At 42.9% G+C, this 19,584-nt stretch overlaps 1 protein-coding gene across 1 annotated transcript in view; it reads right to left on the bottom strand.

Moving 5' to 3' along the window:
- The window catches only part of LOC120021164 (SR-related and CTD-associated factor 4-like), a 60,640-nt gene extending 42,341 nt beyond the window's left edge, over positions 1-18,299 (bottom strand). The window contains exons 1-2 of the mRNA XM_038964803.1: positions 18,157-18,299; positions 9,208-9,291 (exon numbers count right to left, since the gene is read on the bottom strand). Coding sequence (XP_038820731.1) covers positions 9,208-9,291; positions 18,157-18,186 — 114 coding nt within the window. The 5' untranslated portion in view covers positions 18,187-18,299. The remainder of the gene's footprint in view (positions 1-9,207; positions 9,292-18,156) is intronic.
- Positions 18,300-19,584: the final 1,285 nt, after the last annotated feature.

The following is a 19,584-nucleotide window of genomic DNA, read 5'->3' as shown; positions in this document are numbered from 1 at the left end:
TATTAATAGAACAGACAGACATGACCTCACTGTGAACATTCCTATGAATGGAACAGTCAGACATGACCTCGCTGTGAACATTCCTATGAATGGAACAGTCAGACATGACCTCGCTGTGAACATTCCTATTAATAGAACAGACAGACATGACCTCACTGTGAACATTCCTATGAATGGAACAGTCAGACATGACCTCGCTGTGAACATTCCTATTAATAGAACAGACAGACATGACCTCACTGTGAACATTCCTATGAATGGAACAGGCAGACATGACCTCACTGTGAGCATTCCTATGAATGGAACAGACAGTCATGACCTCACTGTGAACATTCCTATGAATAGAACAGTCAGACATGACCTCACTGTGAGCATTCCTATGAATGGAACAGACAGACATGACCTCACTGTGAGCATTCCTATGAATAGAACAGTCAGACATGACCTCACTGTGAGCATTCCTATGAATAGAACAGACATGACCTCACTGTGAACATTCCTATGAATGGAACAGGCAGACATGACCTCGCTGTGAACATTCCTATGAATGGAACAGTCAGACATGACCTCACTGTGAGCATTCCTATGAATAGAACAGACAGTCATGACCTCACTGTGAACATTCCTATGAATAGAACAGTCAGACATGTCCTCACTGTGAGCATTCCTATGAATAGAACAGACATGACCTCGCTGTGAACATTCCTATGAATGGAACAGTCAGACATGACCTCACTGTGAACATTCCTATGAATGGAACAGTCAGACATGACCTCGCTGTGAACATTCCTATTAATGGAACAGTCAGACATGACCTCACTGTGAGCATTCCTATGAATAGAACAGTCAGACATGACCTCACTGTGAACATTCCTATGAATGGAACAGACAGTCATGACCTCACTGTGAACATTCCTATGAATAGAACAGACAGTCATGACCTCACTGTGAACATTCCTATGAATAGAACAGTCAGACATGACCTCACTGTGAACATTCCTATGAATAGAACAGACAGTCATGACCTCACTGTGAACATTCCTATGAATAGAACAGTCAGACATGACCTCACTGTGAGCATTCCTATGAATAGAACAGTCAGACATGACCTCGCTGTGAACATTCCTATGAATAGAACAGACAGTCATGACCTCACTGTGAACATTCCTATGAATAGAACAGACAGTCATGACCTCACTGTGAGCATTCCTATGAATAGAACAGTCAGACATGACCTCACTGTGAGCATTCCTATGAATAGAACAGTCAGACATGACCTCACTGTGAGCATTCCTATTAATGGAACAGTCAGACATGACCTCACTGTGAACATTCCTATGAATGGAACAGACAATCACGTTGGCCAGTATCCGGCCAGCAACCTTCACCTGTCAGCGACAACAGCTTTCAGGCTCAATCGTGAAACATAGTTTATGTAAACTGACATTATTTGTTGCTTATTTTCTACTTATTAGTTGCATATAATGTCCAGGGTGGAACCTAGCCTGGTGGAACCAGCCTGGTCACTGTGTTCACCATATAATGTCCAGGGTGGAACCTAGCCTGGTGGAACCAGCCTGATCACCATATAATGTCCAGGGTATAACCTAGCCTGGTGGAACCAGCCTGATCTGTGTTTATCATTCTATTTCACTACACATTTGATGATATCTGAAGTGAAATAGAAAGTTGAAAGCAGCGATCATCTTGGTTCTACCAGGCTAGTCACAACCACCATTGATAATGTAATCAGTGTGTGTATGTGTGTGTGTTTGGGTGTGACCGACCAGTATCTTTGATGAGAGGCCAGGAGCTGATCTATGCTGCTATGCCATCAACGGGGTTCTGGCAAAGACCTCACCTCCAGCCTCACCTCTTACCTGCTCACCAGGTGAGCAGGTAAGGAGAACAGAATTAGGTAGGTTTAGTCTGACCTGTTCAAACTTCAACATAGTACTTGTTTGTGAGTCAAATATTACCTATCCTAACTGCCATTGGTAATAGAACAGTCACTATGTATGTGTGTGTGTGTGTGTTCACAGAAACATGTATGAAGCCAGCAGATGGAGACTAGCAAGATGATGTGATGAAGTCCAGACTGACAGACAGACAGGCTTGAATCTGATGTCTCTGAATGGAGAGAGACCTGGCACTCTGACAGACAGGCTAGATACTGATGTCTCTGAATGGAGAGAGACCTGACACTCTGACAGACAGGCTTGGTACTGATGTCTCTGAATGGACAGAGACCTGGCACACTGACAGACAGGCTTGATACTGATGTCTCTGAATGGAGAGAGACCTGACACTCTGACAGACAGGCTAGATACTGATGTCTCTGAATGGAGAGAGACCTGACACTCTGACAGACAGGCTTGGTACTGATGTCTCTGAATGGACAGAGACCTGGCACACTGACAGACAGGCTTGATACTGATGTCTCTGAATGGAGAGAGACCTGGCACTCTGACAGGCTAGATACTGATGTCTCTGAATGGAGAGAGACCTGACACTCTGACAGACAGGCTTGATACTGATGTCTCTGAATGGAGAGAGACCTGACACTCTGACAGACAGGCTAGATACTGATGTCTCTGAATGGAGAGAGATTCTGAACCAGGATCAGGTATCAGTCAATATGGGGAGGGAGAAACCCTGTGTATTCTGGACCAGGATCAGTCAATATGGGGAGGGAGAAACCCTGTGTATTCTGGACCAGGACCAGTCAATATGGGGAGGGAGAAACCCTGTGTATTCTGGACCAGGATCAGTCAATATGGGGAGGGAGAAACCCTGTGTATTCTGCACCAGGATCAGGTATCAGTCAATATGGGGAGGGAGAAACCCTGTGTATTCTGGACCAGGATCAGGTATCAGTCAATATGGGGAGGGAGAAACCCTGTGTATTCTGGACCAGGATCAGGTATCAGTCAATATGGGGAGGGAGAAACCCTGTGTATTCTGGACCAGGATCAGGTATCAGTCAATATGGGGAGGGAGAAACCCTGTGTATTCTGATCCAGGATCAGTCAATATGGGGAGGGAGAAACCCTGTGTATTCTGAACCAGGATCAGGTATCAGTCAATATGGGGAGGGAGAAACCCTGTGTATTCTGATCCAGGATCAGTCAATATGGGGAGGGAGAAACCCTGTGTATTCTGGACCAGGATCAGGTATCAGTCAATATGGGGAGGGAGAAACCCTGTGTATTCTGGACCAGGATCAGGTATCAGTCAATATGGGGAGGGAGAAACCCTGTGTATTCTGGACCAGGATCAGGTATCAGTCAATATGGGGAGGGAGAAACCCTGTGTATTCTGGACCAGGATCAGGTATCAGTCAATATGGGGAGGGAGAAACCCTGTGTATTCTGGACCAGGATCAGGTATCAGTCAATATGGGGAGGGAGAAACCCTGTGTATTCTGGACCAGGATCAGGTATCAGTCAATATGGGGAGGGAGAAACCCTGTGTATTCTGATCCAGGATCAGTCAATATGGGGAGGGAGAAACCCTGTGTATTCTGGACCAGGATCAGGTATCAGTCAATATGGGGAGGGAGAAACCCTGTGTATTCTGGACCAGGATCAGGTATCAGTCAATATGTAGAGGGAGAAACCCTGTGTATTCTGGACCAGGATCAGGTATCAGTCAATATGGGGAGGGAGAAACCCTGTGTATTCTGGACCAGGATCAGGTATCAGTCAAAATGAGGAGGGAGAAACCCTGTGTATTCTGGACCAGGATCAGGTATCAGTCAATATGGGGAGGGAGAAACCCTGTGTATTCTGGACCAGGATCAGGTATCAGTCATTATGGGGAGGGAGAAACCCTGTGTATTCTGGACCAGGATCAGGTATCAGTCAATATGGAGAGGGAGAAACCCTGTGTATTCTGGACCAGGATCAGGTATCAGTCAATATGGGGAGGGAGAAACCCTGTGTATTCTGGACCAGGATCAGTCAATATGGGGAGGGAGAAACCCTGTGTATTCTGGACCAGGATCAGGTATCAGTCAATATGGGGAGGGAGAAACCCTGTGTATTCTGGACCAGGATCAGTCATTATGGGGAGGGAGAAACCCTGTGTATTCTGGACCAGGATCAGGTATCAGTCAATATGGGGAGGGAGAAACCCTGTGTATTCTGGACCAGGATCAGGTATCAGTCAATATGGGGAGGGAGAAACCCTGTGTATTCTGATCCAGGATCAGTCAATATGGGGAGGGAGAAACCCTGTGTATTCTGGACCAGTATCAGGTATCAGTCAATATGGGGAGGGAGAAACCCTGTGTATTCTGATCCAGGATCAGTCAATATGGGGAGGGAGAAACCCTGTGTATTCTGCACCAGGATCAGGTATCAGTCAATATGGGGAGGGAGAAACCCTGTGTATTCTGGACCAGGATCAGGTATCAGTCAATATGGGGAGGGAGAAACCCTGTGTATTCTGGACCAGGATCAGGTATCAGTCAATATGGGGAGGGAGAAACACTGTGTATTCTGGACCAGGATCAGTCAATATGAGGAGGGAGAAACCCTGTGTATTCTGGACCAGTATCAGTCAATATGGGGAGGGAGAAACCCTGTGTATTCTGGACCAGGATCAGGTATCAGTCAATATGGGGAGGGAGAAACCCTGTGTATTCTGGACCAGGATCAGGTATCAGTCAATATGGGGAGGGAGAAACCCTGTGTATTCTGGACCAGGATCAGGTATCAGTCAATATGGGGAGGGAGAAACCCTGTGTATTCTGGACCAGGATCAGGTATCAGTCAATATGGGGAGGGAGAAACCCTGTGTATTCTGATCCAGGATCAGTCAATATGGGGAGGGAGAAACCCTGTGTATTCTGGACCAGGATCAGGTATCAGTCAATATGGGGAGGGAGAAACCCTGTGTATTCTGGACCAGGATCAGGTATCAGTCAATATGTAGAGGGAGAAACCCTGTGTATTCTGGACCAGGATCAGGTATCAGTCAATATGGGGAGGGAGAAACCCTGTGTATTCTGGACCAGGATCAGGTATCAGTCAATATGGGGAGGGAGAAACCCTGTGTATTCTGGACCAGGATCAGGTATCAGTCAATATGGGGAGGGAGAAACCCTGTGTATTCTGGACCAGGATCAGTCAATATGGGGAGGGAGAAACCCTGTGTATTCTGGACCAGGATCAGGTATCAGTCAATATGTAGAGGGAGAAACCCTGTGTATTCTGGACCAGGATCAGGTATCAGTCAATATGGGGAGGGAGAAACCCTGTGTATTCTGGACCAGGATCAGGTATCAGTCAATATGGGGAGGGAGAAACCCTGTGTATTCTGGACCAGGATCAGGTATCAGTCAATATGGGGAGGGAGAAACCCTGTGTATTCTGGACCAGGATCAGTCAATATGGGGAGGGAGAAACCCTGTGTATTCTGGACCAGGATCAGGTATCAGTCAATATGGGGAGGGAGAAACCCTGTGTATTCTGGACCAGGATCAGTCAATATGAGGAGGGAGAAACCCTGTGTATTCTGGACCAGGATCAGGTATCAGTCAATATGGGGAGGGAGAAACCCTGTGTATTCTGGACCAGGATCAGTCAATATGGGGAGGGAGAAACCCTGTGTATTCTGGACCAGGATCAGGTATCAGTCAATATGGGGAGGGAGAAACCCTGTGTATTCTGGACCAGGATCAGGTATCAGTCAATATGGGGAGGGAGAAACCCTGTGTATTCTGGACCAGGATCAGTTATCAGTCAATATGGGGAGGGAGAAACCCTGTGTATTCTGCACCAGGATCAGGTATCAGTCAATATGGGGAGGGAGAAACCCTGTGTATTCTGAACCAGGATCAGGTATCAGTCAATATGGGGAGGGAGAAACCCTGTGTATTCTGGACCAGGATCAGGTATCAGTCAATATGGGGAGGGAGAAACCCTGTGTATTCTGGACCAGGATCAGGTATCAGTCAATATGGGGAGGGAGAAACCCTGTGTATTCTGGACCAGGATCAGGTATCAGTCAATATGGGGAGGGAGAAACCCTGTGTATTCTGGACCAGGATCAGTCAATATGAGGAGGGAGAAACCCTGTGTATTCTGGACCAGGATCAGGTATCAGTCAATATGGGGAGGGAGAAACCCTGTGTATTCTGGACCAGGATCAGTCAATATGAGGAGGGAGAAACCCTGTGTATTCTGAACCAGGATCAGGTATCAGTCAATATGGGGAGGGAGAAACCCTGTGTATTCTGGACCAGGTATCAGTCAATACGGGGAGGGAGAAACCCTGTGTATTCTAAACCAGGATCAGGTATCAGTCAATATGGGGAGGGAGAAACCCTGTGTATTCTGGACCAGGATCAGGTATCAGTCAATATGGGGAGGGAGAAACCCTGTGTATTCTGGACCAGGATCAGTCATTATGGGGAGGGAGAAACCCTGTGTATTCTGCACCAGGATCAGGTATCAGTCAATATGAGGAGGGAGAAACCCTGTGTATTCTGAACCAGGATCAGTCATTATGGGGAGGGAGAAACCCTGTGTATTCTGGACCAGGATCAGGTATCAGTCAATATGAGGAGGGAGAAACCCTGTGTATTCTGGACCAGGATCAGGTATCAGTCAATATGGGGAGGGAGAAACCCTGTGTATTCTGATCCAGGATCAGTCAATATGGGGAGGGAGAAACCCTGTGTATTCTGAACCAGGATCAGGTATCAGTCAATATGGGGAGGGAGAAACCCTGTGTATTCTGGACCAGGACCAGGGAACTAATACTGCATACGGGACACCAGACAGGAAGGTATGACCACTCTGACATGTTACCAAGGTAACCACATTACCACCAGACAGGAAGGTATGACCACCCTGACATGTTACCAAGGTAACCACATTACCACCAGACAGGAAGGTATGACCACTGACATGTTACCATGGAAATCACATTACCACCAGACAGGAAGGTATAACCATATATACTGTAGGTAGAAGCTACCGAATGTCATTTTTGGTGAGTTTGGACATTTACAAGCGAATGTGAACGAGAGACATTGTGCAAATGAACAACGTTTAGACACATGCTTGTCTGAAGGAAGAACAGTACTGGTTCTGGAGCAGCATGTCTACACGCTGTGTCTGTGTGGAGTCTGGAGGAAGAACAGTACTGGCTCTGGAGCAGCATGTCTACACGCTGTGTCTGTGTGGAGTCTGGAGGAAGAACAGTACTGGTTCTGGAGCAGCATGTCTACACCCTGTGTCTTTGTGGAGTCTGGAAGAAGAACAGTACTGGTTCTGGAGCAGCATGTCTACACTGTGTCTGTGTGGAGTCTGGAGGAAGAACAGTACTGGCTCTGGAGCAGCATGTCTACACACTGTGTCTGTGTGGAGTCTGAAGGAAGAATAGTACTGGCTCTGGAACAGCATGTCAACACTGTGTCTGTGTGGAGTCTGGAGGAAGAACAGTACTGGTTCTGGAGCAGCATGTCTACACCCTGTGTCTTTGTGGAGTCTGGAAGAAGAACAGTACTGGTTCTGGAGCAGCATGTCTACACTGTGTCTGTGTGGAGTCTGGAGGAAGAACAGTACTGGTTCTGGAGCAGCATGTCTACACCCTGTGTCTGTGGAGTCTGAAGGAAGAACAGTACTGGTTCTGGAGCAGCATGTCTACACCCTGTGTCTGTGGAGTCTGGAGGAAGAACAGTACTGGTTCTGAAGCAGCATGTCTACACTGTGTCTGTGTGGAGTCTGGAGTCTGAAGGAAGAACAGTACTGGTTCTGGAGCAGCATGTCTACACTGTGTCTGTGTGGAGTCTGGAGGAAGAACAGTACTGGTTCTGGAGCAGCATGTCTACACTCTGTCTGTGTGGAGTCTGGAGGAAGAACAGTACTGGCTCTGGAGCAGCATGTCTACACACTGTGTCTGTGTGGAGTCTGGAGTCTGAAGGAAGAACAGTACTGGCTCTGGAACAGCATGTCTACACCCTGTGTCTGTGTGGAGTCTGGAGGAAGAACAGTACTGGTTCTGGAGCAGCATGTCTACACTCTGTGTGGAGTCTGGAGGAAGAACAGTACTGGCTCTGGAACAGCATGTCAACACTGTGTCTGTGTGGAGTCGCTGGTGCAACGGGCCTGCCTGCTCTGCTCGGAGAAGAGGGAGGAGCAAAGGAGGATTAAAAACGCAAGGAAATCAAGAACTTATCCAAAGCGCTTTGACTTCTCAAACACAGCAGAAAGCTAACACTATATGATGCCCGTCCTCTTATTAATTCAGACACTTACTGAGATAACTAGCACAGCAGAAAGCTAACACTATATGATGCCCGTCTCCATATTAATTCAGACACTTACTGAGATAACTAGCACAGCAGAAAGCTAACACTATATGATGCCCGTCTCCATATTAATTCAGACACTTACTGAGATAACTAGCACAGCAGAAAGCTAACACTATATGATGCCCGTCTCCGTATTAATTCAGACACTTACTGAGATAACTAGCAAGTTAAACCAAACACACAGCTGGCCTCATCAATTCCCTCTCTTTCTCCTGCTGTGTAATTTACAAAACAAACATGTGACAGGCTCAACTGTTCTAGAGAACTACGGTAAACTGTTATTGGTTAAGGTTCATTGTTATTGTTATTAAAAACATTTTAATAACAATAATAATATGAAATAGTTTGACAATGCTGTTTGTAAGCTTTTTAAATGATATCAAACTCAACCCTTCATATATTCCAGTGATGTAGACATGGCTGTCTCATGTAATGCAAAAATGGATCAACTTTGAGCACCTTTTATCATCTCGTGAATATTTTGGCATTCAGGTCCAAAAACATCACTTTCTGACCACTTCTTCCACGGGAAAACATGTATGGAAAGTTTTGTTAAAAACAAAATGGATGCTATCGAAAAGTGATTGAATTCAAAATGGATTTACCTTAACGCTAGTTAGAATTGGATCGGGGAAATTGTTTAGTTGTCAGAATCTCACAGTAACCTTTTAATCTGTGTCTGGCTCTTAGACTTGTAACAGAAACACATGGTGTTTTCTTAGACTTATGGTCCGACACTGAACAAAGCAGACGGCGCTGGTTGAGTTGTTTTATCACACACACACACACTCTCGCTGTCCCTGTCGAGAGCATGACTTCTCTACCTCCACAAAGCACAGATTTTATAACGCCACTACTCTCATACCACACACACAACTTACCTTCATAGCTTTGATGGCTGACTTAGTGATGGATATCATCTTGGCTCGAGATATTGGGGGCTTCATGTCCATCAAGGAGAACAGCTGGGAGAGAGAGAGAGGGAGATAGATGACCAACAAAGAAAAAAGAGGTCACCTGCAGCTCTGTCGCACAGTGGGTCTGTACATAGTCAACGGTACGCTTCGAGTTGATTCCTATGGTAGGTACACCTCAAATTAAAAACTATTCTTATTGGTCACGTACACATATTTGGCAGAGGTTATCGCAGGGGAAGCGATTTCCTTGTGTTTCTAGCTCCAACAGTACAGTAATACCTAATGCTTGTGTTTCTAGCTCCAACAGTGCAGTAATACATAATGCTTGTGTTCCTAGCTCCAACAGTAATACCTAATGCTTGTGTTTCTAGCTCCAACAGTAATACCTAATGCTTGTGTTTCTAGCTCCAACAGTAATACCTAATGCTTGTGTTTCTAGCTCCAACAGTAATACCTAATGCTTGTGTTTCTAGCTCCAACAGTACAGTAATACCTAATGCTTGTGTTTCTACCTCCAACAGTACAGTGATATGCTTGTGTTTCTACCTCCAACAGTGCAGTGATATGCTTGTGTTTCTACCTCCAACAGTGCAGTGATATGCTTGTGTTTCTACCTCCTACAGTGCAGTGATATGCTTGTGTTTCTACCTCCAACAGTGCAGTGATATGCTTGTGTTTCTACCTCCAACAGTGCAGTGATATGCTTGTGTTTCTACCTCCAACAGTGCAGTGATATGCTTGTGTTTCTACCTCCAACAGTACAGTGATATGCTTGTGTTTCTACCTCCAACAGTACAGTGATATGCTTGTGTTTCTACCTCCAACAGTGCAGTGATATGCTTGTGTTTCTACCTCCAACAGTGCAGTGATATGCTTGTGTTTCTACCTCCTACAGTGCAGTGATATGCTTGTGTTTCTAGCTCCAACAGTGCAGTAATATATAATGCTTGTGTTTCTAGCTCCAACAGTGCAGTAATACCTAATGCTTGTGTTTCTAGCTCCAACAGTGCAGTAATACATAATGCTTGTGTTTCTAGCTCCAACAGTGCAGTAATATATAATGCTTGTGTTTCTAGCTCCAACAGTGCAGTAATACCTAATGCTTGTGTTTCTAGCTCCAACAGTGCAGTAATACCTAATGCTTGTGTTTCTAGCTCCAACAGTACAGTAATACATAGATAAAAAACAATACACACAAATCCAAAAACTAAAAAGAAAGGAATTAAGAATTAAGAAATACCAGGATGCACAAATGAAACAGCCATGATTTCTCTCAAAACAGTCTACAACAAAACTGGCATACGTCTGTCCATGCTATCAAAGATGTTTTTATAACTAAACCAAGATACACCACAGCTTGTCGTTTCCAATGGGATCAAATGAGTCATAGTGGGCAGAACAAGCAAGGAGGTGAGCAAAGCCAAGCACGCGCTAGCGATATCCTATTGGAGCGTTCTAGTATGCATCTGCATATTTGCGTTAGGGAACGCCTACTCTGAAGCATTTGCACTCCTAAACAGCGCGATTTTAAAAAATTAATAAAAATAAAACGTTTGCAAAGGGCAAATTATACAAGACAGCGCACTGTATTGAGATCAAGTGGTTCATCGATGAATTTTTTGCAGAATGTTGGCCAAAATCCATCTCCTTCCATCTTCTCTCACTGACCGCCACTGTGCTTCCTCTCACTACCATATTTGGTAGTGACTGGAAACGCCAAACGGATGCTTCACATTTATACATCCAGTGAAATATCTGGTTCATTGTTCCATCTGTGACGGTAGATTGCAAGCTACAGCTAGCTTACCCAATTCATAGACGCTAACTGCTTTAGCGCCTATTGACAAGACTCTCTTCTATTGACAAGACTCTCTTCTGACTGGGGGAGTTTTATGAGCCCTGGCGCTTTCTCTAAACATTAAAAGGGCTAATCTAGCCGTTTTTATCTCAATATCAAATCATTTCTGGGTAACAATTAAAAAGGTGCTACGCAAACAATAAAATAAATAAAAATTGAATTGTAATTTCAGAAAATGTCCATAATATATCTGGCGCTAATAGTGGAATTGTAGTGTTTCACATTATTATTGCAAGTGTTGTGATTTGACTGTGATATTCGTCTATTGATTTCTCCTGCTTGTGCGACTTCTGTCTAAATGGGAAAACTGTTCTGACTTTTTGACTTTGTTTTCTAGTGGAAATCACTCTGTAATTTTCTGGTTGCTAAAAATTCTACACTGTTTGCTCAATTTCAGTTAATGAGAATAACTACACTATTCAGTGCCTGTTTATCATTGTACCATCTAAGTTGCTGTGAAACATATTTTTTAAACCAAAAAAAAAACTGCATTTCGAAAGTATTCAGTCCCATTGGTCTTTTTCTACATTTTGTTACGTTACAGCCTTATTCTAAAATATTTTTTCCCCCTCAATCTACACACAATACCCCATAATGACAAAGCAAAAACTGTTTTTTTTTAATTCAGACCCTTCGTACTTTGTTGAAGCACCTTTGGCAGAAATTACAGCCTCGACTCTTCTTGGGTATGAGGCTACAAGCTTGGCACACCTGTATTTGGGGAGTTTCTCCCATTCTTCTCTGCAGATCCTCTCAAGCTCTGTCAGGTTGGTTGGGGAGCGTCGCTGCACAGCTATGTTCAGGTCTCTCCACAGATGTTCGATGGGGTTCAAGTCCGGGCTCTGGCTGGGCCACTCAAGGACATTCAGACTTGTCCCGAAGCCACTCCTGCGTTGTCTTGGCTGTGTGCTTAGGGTCATTGTCCTGTTGTAAGGTGAACCTTCGCCCCAGTCTGAGGTCCTGAGCAGGTTTTCCCCAAGGATCTCTCTGTACTTTGCTCTGTTCATCTTTCCCTCGATCCTGATTCCATCCCAGTCCCTGCTGCTGAAAAACATCCCCACAGCATGATGCTGCCACCACCATGCTTCACCTTAGGGATAGTATTGGCCAGGTGATGAGCGGTGCCTGGTTTCCTCCAGACGTGAAGCTTGGCATTCAGACCAAAGAATCTTTCTCATGGTCAGAGTCCTTTAGGTGTCTTTTGGCAAACTCCAAGCGGGCTGTCATGTGCCTTTTACTGAGGAGTGGCTTCTGTCTGGCCACCCTACCACAAAGGCCTGATTGGTGGAGTGCTGCAGAGATGGTTGTCCTTCTGAAAGGTTCTCCCATTTCCACAGAGGAACTCTGAAGCTCTGTCAGAGTGACCATCGGGTTCTTGGTCACCTCCGTGACCAAGGCCCTTCTCCCCCGATTGCTCAATTTGGACAGGCGGCCAGCTCTAGGAAGAGTCTGGGTGGTTCCAAACTTCTTCCATTTAAGAATGATGGAGGCCACTGTGTTCTTGGGGACCTTCAATGCTGCAGAAATGTGTTGGTACCCTTTCCCAGATCTGTGCCTCCACATCCTGTCTCAGAGCTCTACCGACCTCATGGCTTGGCACTGTCAACTGTGGGACCTTATATAGACAGGTGTGTGCCTTCCAAATCATGTCCAATCAATTGAATTTACCACAGATGGACACCAATCAAGTTGTGGAAACATTTCAAAGATGATCAATGGAAACAGGAAGCACCTGAGCTCAATGTAGAGTCTCATAGCAAAGGGTCTGAATTCTGATGTAAATAAGGTATTTCAGTGTTTTTTTTATACATTTCCAAAAATGTATTTGTCATTATGGGGTATCGTGTCTAGATTGAGGAGAAAACAATATTTAATAAGTTTTAGAATAAGACTAACTTAACAAAAAGTGAAGGGGTCTGAATACTTTCTGAATGCACTATTGCTTCTTTGCAAAAAAGCAATTTCTCAAGCAATAATGTTTCCTGAACTTTCTGGGAGTGGTCTGAGTAGGGAGTGGAAAACTAGATGTTATTGGCAGAGAGGTTTGGAACTATTTCTTATTGGTCTATTAACTCATTTACCTGGTGATGTCACAAGGCAGGCCAAAACTCCATCCCACCAAAACAGGCTGAAATGTCAGGCAGTCTTTTCAAAACAGCTCTTACACTAAAAGGGCATTATCATAATTTTCACAATATTATTCCAACCTCACGGTGTGGAAATCTTTATAAAAACACAGGAAAAAAACATTTTTTGACTGCACTAGGCTTTTAACACGCATCGCTTGCGGTACAGTTTTGGAAATATAAGGAACACATCTTTAAAGTCAGCGAGAAATTATTTTCAAAAAACAAAAAGGTTAAATTACTACACACCTTTTTATAGGGTTAGTGTTCCCACACGGCCATAACTCCATGTTACAGATCATTGTTTATGGAAGACCGAGTCTGTGCTAATTAGCTATCCGAGTCTCCTAACACCTGTCTATAAACGGAAGACATTTTATCACTGAAAAATACTTTTGGGTGCAACTGTTAAAACAGTGTACATAAGTGTGTATTTAGCATTTGTGAAATTATTTTAATGTGATATGAAAGCAGAGTGATTTATTTTTTTTAGAACCGAACCACAATTGCCAATCGATTGACGTTTAGACGGAGCATTTGGCTGTTTTGGTTTCCAGAGCCAATTCACCTTTTAAACAGAACATGTCAAGGTCCTTGGACTATAGGGAGTAACCAATGCCGTATATAAACATTATCATACTCCTCCTTTTGGGAAGTGAATCAAGGGGAAAAACAATATCCCCACATTAAAAACAGCCAATTCAAGGGATGTGGGAAGACAATTCATATCTAAGTATCGTAATGTTCAATGTAGAAAATGTCCTTTTTGGTCTATCTTGAGAGACGGACTGCTGAGGACAGCTTGCGCTACTGTGTAACCATAGCAACGCATGTAAGCAAACGTCTGTGTATGCTAGTTAGCTAACTAGCTAACAAAACGATAACCCCATTGTTGATGTTATTAATAAGCATAGATGAAGTGGTGATATGTGTGTCCAGTTTAACTGCTGTTTTTATGTATTTTATAATAGTCCTTTCATAACTGTTGAACAAATATTGTGCATTGACAATAAAATGTAGTTTAACGTTAGCAGCCAGTCTACTGCTAGGGACGTGAAATGTTCCGGCTGCTGCACAGTCACCATGGAAAAGCTCTAGTCTAGAGCGTCTTGTTAAATTGTGTTTAGGAACATTTTAAAATTCTCTGGTTAAAGTATTGACAAATGTTATTGTTGTAAAAATCTATGAGTGGAATTCATTTACTATCAACCAAAATTATTTTGACATTATGAATAATGTCCCTATGGTGGATAGAACATGTTACTACAATACACAGACTAACGTTTTCACCACACAAAAATTACAGGAAAAACACATCCATTTTTACCTCAGATTGGTGGTTATGTATTAAAGTTTAGTCATCATGATCTCACAAAATCGATTGCTTAAAATAGATCAATATCTTTGGTTTAGTACCAGTGTTTTTGTCACATGCGCCAGTCCGTAGTGGATAGGCAGCTGTTATTTTCAGATCACGTATTGGGCTCTCCTCTTATAAACGTGTGTGGTCTCACATGATTTCAGGGTATCACTAAAATGAAAGCCAACCCAATGTTGCTATTTAGAAACGACTCCTTTTCCCAGTATTGGCTATCTACCAAAATAATTTCCTCACAGAGATACAGTATACTGTTCGTTGATAAATGGCTGACATGTAGTATACACAAGTTCATTGGGTTTGTCCGTTTAGAGAGAAAACGGTCGCCGCTGTTAAAGAGTACCACAGTAGGAGTCATAATACCTAGCTGTCAAAACAGGGAAATGGTTCCAATCATTTTTTGACCGGTCACTCGACTGGAATTGATTAGCTTGTTCTACTGTAATTAATAGCTTGCGCCAATTAATCCCTCAAATTGATATTGAATTGAAGTCAATGGAACAATTATGACACCTCCACAGTGGAGGTGTCATAATACCCATAAAACCTAGCGGTCAAACAAGGAAATTGGTTCTAATTGTTTTTCCACCACTCATTTTTCCCAAAAGAGGATTATAGAAACACTTAAAATAAGGGCTGTGTTTCGTGTAGACTTACCCTGGTGTGACTTTTTGATAACCGTGTAAATCTCTTTCGGACAAGGTAATTTTTAATTTGCGCCATCTATTAATTACAGTAGAACAAGCTAATCAATTCCAGTCAAGTGACCACTTGGTAAATATTGGTGAGTAGCCGTTTATAAAAGGTACTAATTTAGCAAAATACCAAATAATCTGAACACAAGTATGGCATGTGTGTATTGAGTAATTTTTATGTATTTTGGTCTTCAAAATATCACAACCTATTTCAGCATATTGATTTTAAATTTGGATATTTAAAACCAGTCAAGTCACAAATTTGATTAAAATAACCTGAGACTTGATATGGACCATCAAGACTCGGGACTCGACTTTGACTTGAGACTGATGACTTGAAATGATCAGGCCGGGTTTTGTAACGTTATGTCAGTCATTTTTGTGGCACAGGGTCCGAGGAGTACTCTCCACACAGCCAGAGACAGTACCAGTTACATCGCTGTTGCAAAAGAAATACACGCAACAGATTGGCTAGTGAAACGCAACCTCGCCCCTTCTGATTGGACTAGCAAACTTTCAAATCAACAGAGGTCAGGTGAGCTAGTGAACCGATGGTGGATTTTCCTGTACAGCTATAAGGTTGGGTACAACGCAGACGTCAACTTGAAGAAAGAGAGGATAACCATAATAAATAAATATATGCATCTCCCAACAAAAATGTTGGTGATCAAGAATATAAACGGTTTATTTTGCAAGCGCTGGGCATCAAGCAACAATTACTAACAGAGAGTATGGTTGCCTTTGTTCAGATTTCCCGTGTTATGTTAGAGTTCTGTGTGTCTCTGTCATTCTGGTTGTGCGTAATAGGAGCGTGTGCATATCAGTGCCCATAGAAGTAAGCTATGTGGCTTACGCACCAAACTTTGGAGTCAGTGTGATGAATACGAGAAAATGATGTACCTGTGCTTATACGTGTACCTGTTTGAGAACCTGTTAGATTGTATTTGGTTTCTCAAGGGAAAATTGCGCAGTCTTGCCCTCTACCTGTGTCCGTTCAGATAATACAGTTTCAGCGTGATACAGAGTCTATTTGTTTTGGGGCTTTTCTCTGTGTAGATTTGGTAAATCTACTTGTATACTTAGTATGATACAGGGCTTTCAGCATTGGATCACCAAGACCAGTAAATAAATCTGTTTTTACAGTGTATGGGTGAACCAGTTTATAAGTTAATTGTTACTGAATGACAATTGCCATTTATTTTTACTGACTTCATGGGGAAATAACTTTTCCATAAAATTGATCTTAAATTGGTCGGCAATATTGAAAACATTATTATGGGATTATGCATTAAATTCTAGTAATCCAGGTTGTATCACATCCGGCCGTGATTGGAAGTCCCATAGGACGGTGCACAATTGGCCCAGAGTCGTCCGGGTTTGGCCGGTGTAGGCTGTCATTATAAATAATAATTTGTTCTTAACTGACTTGCCTAGTTAATTAAAAATAATCAACATTGTGATGCATTTCAACTGCTACAGGATTTGGAAGATAAATGTATTTTTTCCTTCAGTACAGACACCCCAACATTTTTTTATACAACATATAGTATTGTATGAACTTGAATAGAAGTCAGTCATTTCTCAATAAACATGTATTTTATGGAGTTCTTATGTTGCAGTCCCCACCATAACAAATAAATACTTAAAATGCATGTATTTTTGTTCTTGAAACATTACATTGAAATACTGTAGGTTCCCATTCATTCCTATGAAGGCGGTTCCTTTGACTATCATAATGGTGGACGGTGCCTTCAGGACAGCGCCCTCTGTCAGTCATCTAGTGAACACATACTGTAGTTTTATAAACTGGGTGGTAAGAGCCCTGAATGCTGATTGGCTGAAAGACGCGGCATATCAGACCATGTACCAGTGGTATGACAAAAACATGGTTGTTTTTTTTTACGTTGGTAACCAGTTCATAATAGCAATAAGGCACCTCGGCGGTTTGTGGTGTATATGGCCAATATACCACGGCTAAGGACTGTATCCAGGCACTCCGCGTTGTTCATAAGAAAAGCCCTTAGCCATGGTATATAGGCCATATACCACACCCCTCGGGCCTTATTTCTTAAATATATCATTGGAAGTAACGTTAGGCTCTCTTATTATTGGGCTAGTACAGCTAGCTAACCGCCCTTCAATGTTTCCTGTGTTAGCCAATTTGGCTAACTAGCTTAACCGAATCATGGTTTGTAACTAGGAGTACAGCCAGGACTGGACGTGACTTTTCGTAGCATGTTAGGAGAACATATTTTAACTAGTCCCTAACCCTTTTCCTAATCTTAACCTAAGTCTCTTAACCGGACACCTAATTATCCTAACCTGCTGCTAACATACTACGAAAAAGTTATCTTCCGGTCGTAACGTTCGCTGTACTCCCTCTAGTCAGAACCCGAATCATTGTTAGCTATTAACTCGCTAACGTTAGTTATGTAAAAAACCTTTGACAGTAGCTGTTATTTTGTTCTAACTAACAGAAGTCTTGTTACTTGCTAAGTTAACATGCTGTTAACTATCGTGTTGATGTCGATAACTAGATAGCAAGCTAACGTTAGCTACCTAGTCAACGTAGCCGTTTCAATAATGCATGATAACTAACGTAACGTTCGTTTAAACTTTCACATATCAAGTAAATTATAAATCAAGGAAGATCACCTTTTAACGAGAAAGTATTCAAAAAGAATCCTGAATTAGAGCTGTTAAGATACACAGATAGGTAGCTAGCTAGTTAGGGCTAGGCCTCCATAACAGGCCTCCTCGCCCGTCTTCACAACAGCGAGAGGCACATACACACGACGGTCCCCATTTTTGACGGACGAAATACCCACATTCTCGACGCTCTACGGGCCAACTCACCTCATGGTTGAAAGCGTTTACGGCGTCCATGATTTCCCTAGCAGCAAATCCCTGCACTAAGTATCCAACTACCCGTTATCCCCGTTATGACAGGGCTAACATGTCCGCTCTCTAGTTGCAGAAGGGTATGGAGCAAGGCAGAACGGTATTGGGATAGTTGTAACATTTGACCACACGGTGGCGGTATTGTATATGGATATATCTGTGGCCAGCAGACGGGATTGGAGTAGTTATAGTACTTGGCCACACGGTGGCGGTATTGTATATGGATTTAACCATGCCCCAGTTGAACTTTTGAATCAATACAATGTACCGTTATGTTCTGATTTTATAGGCATACAATGTATTCATTTAATCTGAATTGTGTCAAATGTATGTTTTGGAAATGTTTTGAAGATATATATATACTGAACAAAAATATAAACGCAAAATGTAAAGTGTTTGGTTCTATGACCTGAAATGAAAGATCCCAGAAATGTTTCATATGCGCAAAAAGCTTATTTCTCTCAAATTTTGTGCACAACTTTGTTTACATCCCTGTTAGTGAGTATTTATCCTTTGCCAAGATAATCCATCCACCTGACAGGTGTGGCATATCAAGAAGCTGATTAAACAGCATGATCATTACACAGGTGCACCTTGTGCTGGGGACAAAAGGCCACAATAAAATGTGCAGTTTTGTCACACAAAACAATGCCACAGATGTCTCAAAGTTTTGTTCACCAGAACTGTTGCCAGAGAATGTAATGTTTATTTCTCTACCAACATGGTTTGAGAGAATTTAGCAGTACATTCAACCGGCCTCACAACCGCAGACCACGTGTAACCACACCAGCCCAGGACCTCCACATCCAGCTTCTTCACCTGAGGTATCATCTGAGATCGGCCACCCGGACAGCTGATGAAACTGAGGAGTATTTTTTGTCTGTAGTAAAACCCTTTTGTGGGTAAAAACTCATTCTGATTGGCTGGGCCAGCTACCCAGTGGGTAAGCCTGGCTCCCAAGTGGGTGGGCCTATGCCCACCCATGGCTACAGTAATGTGAAATAAGTAGATTAGGACCTAACTGACTGATTTCTTTATATGAACTGTAACTCAGTAAAATCGTTTTAATTGTTGCATGTTGCGTTTATATTTTGTTCAGTATAAGATTTGATTATTATTACCTTTATTTAACCAGGAAAAGCCCATTGAGACCCAGAGGCTCTTTTTCAAGAGAGACCTGGCCAAGAAGGCAGCAACAATCAATACATTTCAGAATTAAAACATACAACAATACAACATGATCCAGCCTAAAAAAAAGCATTTACACTCCTCTGTAACAGAGTCTCCCATCAATATTGTACATTCATTCAGTGGCACTAACATATCTAGATGAACTATGGATTGTAGACTATTCCATGCCTCTGGTCTACAAGAAGAGAAGGC

Source organism: Salvelinus namaycush, chromosome 26 (assembly GCF_016432855.1).
Source record: "Salvelinus namaycush isolate Seneca chromosome 26, SaNama_1.0, whole genome shotgun sequence".
Classification (NCBI taxonomy): Eukaryota; Metazoa; Chordata; class Actinopteri; order Salmoniformes; family Salmonidae; genus Salvelinus; species Salvelinus namaycush.
The sequence above is the reverse complement of the archived record's forward strand: the minus strand, read 5'-3'. Positions and strand labels throughout refer to the sequence as shown.